The sequence below is a fragment of the Terrapene carolina genome, unplaced genomic scaffold (genome assembly GCF_002925995.2).
Source record: "Terrapene carolina triunguis isolate 2854851 unplaced genomic scaffold, T_m_triunguis-2.0 Scaffold23, whole genome shotgun sequence".
Taxonomy (NCBI): Eukaryota; Metazoa; Chordata; order Testudines; family Emydidae; genus Terrapene; species Terrapene triunguis.
Window position 1 is genome coordinate 22756477 of NW_020664374.1, and position 6764 is coordinate 22763240.

At 46.9% G+C, this 6764-nt stretch overlaps 1 protein-coding gene across 1 annotated transcript in view; it reads left to right on the plus strand.

Moving 5' to 3' along the window:
• The window catches only part of LOC113406259 (DNA polymerase alpha catalytic subunit-like), a 350159-nt gene that overhangs the window by 12196 nt on the left and 331199 nt on the right, over positions 1-6764 (plus strand). Inside the window, exons 3-4 of the mRNA XM_026649907.1 lie at positions 4304-4400; positions 5229-5309. Coding sequence (XP_026505692.1) covers positions 4304-4400; positions 5229-5309 — 178 coding nt within the window. The remainder of the gene's footprint in view (positions 1-4303; positions 4401-5228; positions 5310-6764) is intronic.

Sequence of the window (6764 nt, forward strand, 5' to 3'; positions counted from 1 at the left end):
CAAGTTGGGGTGGAGCTTGACAGCATGCGACTCCCCCCCCTCTCCCCCCCCAAAATAACCTCATGACCCACTGAGGGGTCCCGACCCCCAGTTTGAGAACCCCTGGAATAGAGATTAGAAAAGAAGCAAGCAGAATTAATGGAAACAAAGGGTTACATGTAAAATAAAATCATAATACTCTTTCCCTAGAGCCTAAACTTAACAAGACATTCTCCTGTCTCCTAAAGGTTAACTCATCCAAAGTCTCTCTCCCAGCGTTAAACAACCAGACTGGCTGTGATCCTCTGGTCATAAGACAAACCAGCTGGTCCCCTTTGTGTAGGATACCTGGAACTACTTCTGCACTCCCACATATAATTCCAAAGATCCATTGTCTTCAATTGTCAACAGGGTACCCCCTGCTGCTTGCTTTTTCTTGTAGAAAATCTCTCTTGGAGACTTCACAATCTCTTGATTTGATTAGCATTTTGCTTCTACTGTAAATAGGCATTCACTGTGAAGGGTACAATACTCACTTTACGTATAAACAGACATATAGTTTCCTCCCTGAAAGAAATTGTTTGTCATCTTCTGGTGACCAGCCCCAACTCCCAGACCTTAAGAGCATAATTTTCACTATACATTCATCTAACTCCTTACATATTATCCGTACGTAAGTTTTGCGATGATTATGATAATCATTGTGACACAAATCGTCAGTGGAAACGTTATGTGACATCCTTTGGCAAACTATTGTCTAGAGCAGGGGCGGGCAAACTTTTTGGCCAGAGGGCCACATCAGGTTTCCAAAATTGTATGGAGGGCCGGTTAAGGGAGGCTGAGCCTCCCCAAACAGCCAGGTGTGGCCCGGCCCCGCCCCGCCCCCCCCCCAACCCCCCCCCCCCCCCCCCCGCTGGCCCCCCCCTCCCCCATCCCCCCCCCCCGTTCCCTGCCCCCCCCCCCCCCCCCCGCCCCCCCCCCCCCCCCCCGAACTCCCTTGCCCTCTAGCCAACTCTCCCCCCGCTCCCTGCCCCTTTACCGCGCTGCCTGGAGCACCGGGGCTGGCGGCGCTACAGCCGCGCCTCCCAGAGAACTGGGACAGGCAGCCGTGCCGCCCAGCTGGAGCCAGCCACGCCATCGTGCAGCACAGAGCATCGGGTCAGGCTGCGGCTCTGCAACTGCGCTGCCCAGCAAGAGTGCACAGCCCCTCCGCCCAGAGCATTGCACTGGTGGCACAGTGAGCTGAGGCTGCGGGGGAGGGGGAACAGCAGGGGAAGGGCCGGGGTCTAGCCTCCCCAGCCGGGAGCTCAAGGGCCAGGCAGGAGGGTCCTGCAGGCCGTAGTTTGCCCACCTCTGGTCTAGAGACCAGACTCGGGATCTCTCTAACTCTTATGCACCTTTGTGCCATCTGCCAGCTGGCACCAACAGGTCCCACACTCTCATACCTCATCTTTGTGTTTGAGAAAAGAAACCCAATCAATCTAGCTCTTCTTTACCAGGAATCCATTTCTTTAAGAAAAACAGATACCCTGCTTATACGAGACTAACAGTAAAAAAGTCAGCTGACAAATGCATTTACTGCCATAGTGAACTGGCGTTTCAGCATCACACGATAGCTTTTTAATTTTAACAACATTTTCCCCATTGGATCAGTCAGTACTTGTGACTAGAGCCCTGCAAATCTGCGGATATCTGCTTTATATCTGTGGACCATTTCTGCAGATAGCACGGATGTGGATACAAATTTTGTAGCCGCGCAGGGCTCTGACAGTAAGAGCCAGGCGGGCAGCTCTGAGGAACCGTGGCACAGATCCTCCACCTGCCATGGGTGGAGGACCTGGGAGGCAGGGACACTGGGTGGGGAGCTGCTTGGGCCCCACCCACAGGGCAGGTGGAGGGTCCGCCATGGCTCCTCACAGCTGCCTGCCCAGCTCTTATCGTGGCTGGGCTGTGGCTCCAAACCACGCATCCCCCCCTTCTCCCCTGCCGGAGCTGGGTCAGGGAGAGCTGCGCTGGCAGCTGTGGGGAGCCTCGGTCCCTCCACCTTCCCTGGGGGCGGAGGGATACTTGGTGGGGGCTGCTCAGGCCACCCTCCCAGGGAATGTGGAGGGTCCGCTTGGTTCCCCACAGCTGCCCTTGTGGCTCTCCCTGACCTGGCTCTGGCCGGGGAGGGAGGTGGCTTAGAGCCACAGCCTGGCCATGGTAAGAACCGGGCAGGCAGCTGTGGAGAGCTGCGGCGGACCCTCCACCTGCCTGTGGTGTGGATTCCTGGCCCCCAGGCTCCCTGCCCGGCCAAGGGCAGGTGGAGGGTCTGTGACTCTGTGCGGGTTGCCCACGTGACTCTCTCTGACCAGGCTCCGGCTGGGGGGATGCCTCGGAGCCTCAGCCCAGCCCCCAGTATAGAGCCCTAAAAATCTGCGGATATCCGCAGATAACTTTTGCGGATAGTGGATCAGATGCAGATACACATTTGTGTATCTGCGCAGGGCTCTACTTGTGACGGGATCCCCAGGGTACAACCTGGAACTGGGGTATCACTGTGGCCCCTTAACTTCCCAACCTGGGCTATCTCTCATAATGCTTTGCTAGTATCAATCAGCAGCACCCCTCCAGGCGCTGGTATCACTCAGCACAACAGCATGTGGAGCCCCACTTCCAGCTAGATTGCATGACTGCTCCCAGAGCCACTCACGAATCACTCAGAGAAAGGCACCAGCAAATCTCCCAAGCCCCCAGCCTTGCATCCCAGAACTGTACTGTCTTGCCCTGGTCAGAAGCCTGACCAGTGTAAGTTCATTACCCAGTCAGCCCCTCCCTTGATGTGGCGAGGACACACACTAGCTTTTGTAAATTGAGATGAGATTTCCCATGCACTTCAACCAAAACACATGGTTTTAGGTAAAATATAAAATAGATTTTTTGACTACAGAAAGATAGATTATAATTATAAGTGGCAGGTACAAGAGGTCAGAGATAGTTACTAAAGAAAATAAAAGTGGGAGAGAATTTTCCCACTGGCATAATTTAAACCACCCCCAACAGGCAGTAGTCGCTATCTCAGTGGGAGAGTATCTCCCACCAACATAGTGTTGTCCACACCAGTGCTTTTGTCCGTGAAATTATGTCGGTCAGGTGTGGGTTTTTTCACACCCCGGCTGACAAAAGTTTTGCTGACAAAAGTGCCAATGTAGAGAGACCCTAAATCTTGAACCTTATTAGACTAGGCAGTATTTAGACCAATCAGTTTTTCTCACCCCGCTGGATGTTGCAGGTAGGTTAGTTCTCAATACACAGGCTTCCCCTTTAAGCCTAGGATGAGTCTCCTCAGTTCAAGTCTGTCTTCTCAGTGTTCTTGTTGCTTCCAGTGTAGGTGGGGGAGGTGAAAGGTAAAAGCATGATGCCACTGTCCCCTATTTTATATCCTAAGTCCATGTGCCTGGAAAACACTAGCCCATACATATCCTGGTGGGCTTTGCTGAGGGCTAGTCTACACTACCCGCCCGGATCGGCAGGTAGAAATCGATCTCTCGGGGATCGATTTATCGCGTCTCATCTAGACGGATAAATCGATCCCCGAATCGACGCGCTTACTCCCACCTCGTCAGGAGAAGTAAGCGCCGTCTACGGGGGAGCCGCGGCAGTCGATTTGCCGCCGTCCTCACAGCGGGGTAAGCCTAATAGGATACGCCGAACAGCGTAGCTGAATTTGTGTATCTTAAATCGACCCCCCCCCCTTAGTGTAGACCTAGCCTTAGTCACAGAATTGAGCAATCTCCCATTGTGTGATGCTTGCACAGCTTTCTTACAGCATTGTAAATTCCTTGTTTACAACTCCCCTGCTGATTAATGGTCATTTAACACCCACCTGGGAGTGGATCACCCCCTTAGTTGTCAGGGAGAACTGGCAGTGGATGACCCTGAAACTTGCAACATATTTCAGTAACGATCATACAGCAAAATCTCATAACTTCATACACACTAACAATATACATATTTTGACAGAACAATCTGTTTCAGCAGATCATGACCTTTCATATATGATATCTTACATGGTATTCCTTGTATGAAATAGATCATAATTATACGATGGGGTGAATATGGGGGCTCCATGGTGCTGTTTTGAGGTACATAGTGTCACAATACTAAAAAGCAAAAACAAAACACCTCAAACTGAAGGAAGACTTGCACTTGCTATTTCTGAACAGTTCACCCTGGTGTGATTAGAGAAGAAAAATCCAATCTAGTCTGAGTCCTTGATAAAGCTGTTTTATTAAAAATATGATAGCTTGAGAATTCGCTAATTCTAAATATGCCTTGCTTGCAGGTTGAGGAGTTCACAAGTGTTTATGAAGAAGTTGATGAAGCACAATACTCCAAGATGGTCAGGGAACGCCAGGATGACGATTGGATTGTAGATGATGGTGTGTAAGATTCATTTAGGGGGCTCTCTTTATATGCTGAGTAGAATCATAAAATTTGTGTGGGTATTCTTGCATATATTTCTAAGTCACAGGTTGAGTGGCTTACAAGTTACAATATCTTTTGTATGCATTTTAAAAAACAAATAATAAAAATTACCCTGAAATTATCTTAACTCCATCAGGTTTCATGAAGACCTTTCCGCAAAATGTAAATGCCTCAGTGCCCTCTATAGATTATCAGTTATAATACAGACAAAAATGAGCTGCTACACCGAGACGTTTGATCTAGATTTTTAAAGCAATTTAGGTGTTGCGGCACTCAACATCACAATGCCTAACTGATTTAGGAGTCCTTAGGAGACTAAGTGCCTAAATCTCTTTTAAAAGCAAAAATCAGAGTCCTAAATCAGTTAGGCATTGTGTCGCTGAGTGCTGCAACACATAAATAGCTTTAAAAATCTGGGTCTTTATGCCTAAGCATTGTTGAATTTATAATAACGCATTCAAGGTCAGTGATTCAAATATTTTACATTGACTGCAGATACAGTGACTTTGTTCCATTTTAAAAATGGTTCCCTATTGCAAACTACAGATATATTTTTAGCTGATCATGTACTAAAGTAGTTACTTTGAGCCAAACCCCATTATAACTTGGTTTGTTTTTTAGTTTATTTTCGTACTCAAAATATATAGCTTTATAAAGTAATGAAAAATCAAGAGTTTGTTAAACAGAGGAAGCCCCTTAGCGATGGAGATTAAGTTTAAATTTCATCTTTCTGAATCTGCAAAGGGTCACTTAAAGTTTATTATAACCTTCTTCTTGTACAGATGGGATAGGTTATGTAGAAGATGGAAGGGAGATCTTTGATGAAGATCTAGAAGATGATGTCCTTGGTTCCAAGAAGAAAGGTAAATGAATTGAACTCTTGAAAGTTTCTCTGGTTGCTTTTTTTTAAAAAGTGCATAAAATTAAGTACTTCTGTTGACTTTATCCAGTGGAAATGGGTCAGTAAGTCCAAATATTAGCACAATGAGCATAGCTTCCTGGGAAGGACAACTTGTACAGGTGTCATTGATACTGGAAGTGACAGAGGTTGCATAAATGTGTCTGGAACCAGGGTTTGGCCTGCAGAGCTTCTGTTTATCCTTGGTGATGGTTGTGAGATATTGATTATCAGAGCTTAGGGTGAGCAACAGCCAGGGAAATCACACTCGCATAACTACAAGCCCCCTCCCCTGGACACCAGGGTCTTTACCACCACTTCCTCCTTTAAGGCTCTCGTAGGCTCCTGTTTGCTTCTTTCAACCTGCATCTGGGAAATCTTTTGTTCCCCTTCAAATACCTTTGCTGTCTAGGATAACTCAGGATTGGCTGTGGCCACAGCCAATCCTATGTCTCAGGCCCTGTCACCTCAGGGCAGGCATAGCATCTGTTGCCTTGTCTATAGTATGGAATTGAACCATAATATTTGAACAAGTGGGATATTATAGAATCATAGAAATGTAGGGATGAAAGGGACTGAGAGGTCATCTAGGCCAGCCCCCTGCACTGAGGCAGGACCAAGTATGCCTAGACCATCTAAAAATTCTGTTTTAAAAACCTGCAACGAGGGGGATTCCACAACCTCCTTTGGAAGCCTGTTCCAGTACTTAACTATGCTTTATATTTAGGAAGTTTTTGCTCATATCTAACCTAAATCTCTCTTGCTACAGATTAAGCCCATTACTACTTGTCCTGCCTTCAGTAGACATGGAGAACAATTGATCACAGTCCTCTTTATAAAAGTCTTTAACATATTTAAAGATTGTTAGGTCCCCCCTCAGTCTTCTTTTCTCAAGACTAAACTTATCCAGTTTTTTTAGCCTTTATCTTGTTGTCTTAAACCTAGACGACGTGCTTTCTGAACAGTTTTCATTTGTGTAGTACAAATGAACTTGATGCTAATAGTATGAATACGCAATTAAAGTGGTGGTGGTGGTGGTGGTGGTGGTGGTGGTGGTGGTGGTAGTAGTAGTATTTACTATCTTTGTTAGTAAAGCTGTTCATTTCAGTGGTCAGCTGTGATCTATGTTGGTTCACAATTGGCAGTTTTAGCTAATAAAAGTTAATGTTGTTGTTATTACAGGTTTGTATGTGTAAAAGAACATTACAATGCTTTGGTTTTAGCTGGATCCTTAATAGTTGACTAAGTTTCTTTTAAGTGTTATACTACATTATGTCCTGCTGTGTCTTAAATACTGGGCCAATGAGGACTTGAGAAGCTCAACAGATTCTTCACTTAGAATCATATAGACCAGGGGTCGGCAACGTTCGGCACGCGGCTCGCCAGGGTAAGCACCCTGGCGGGCCGGGCCAGTTTATTT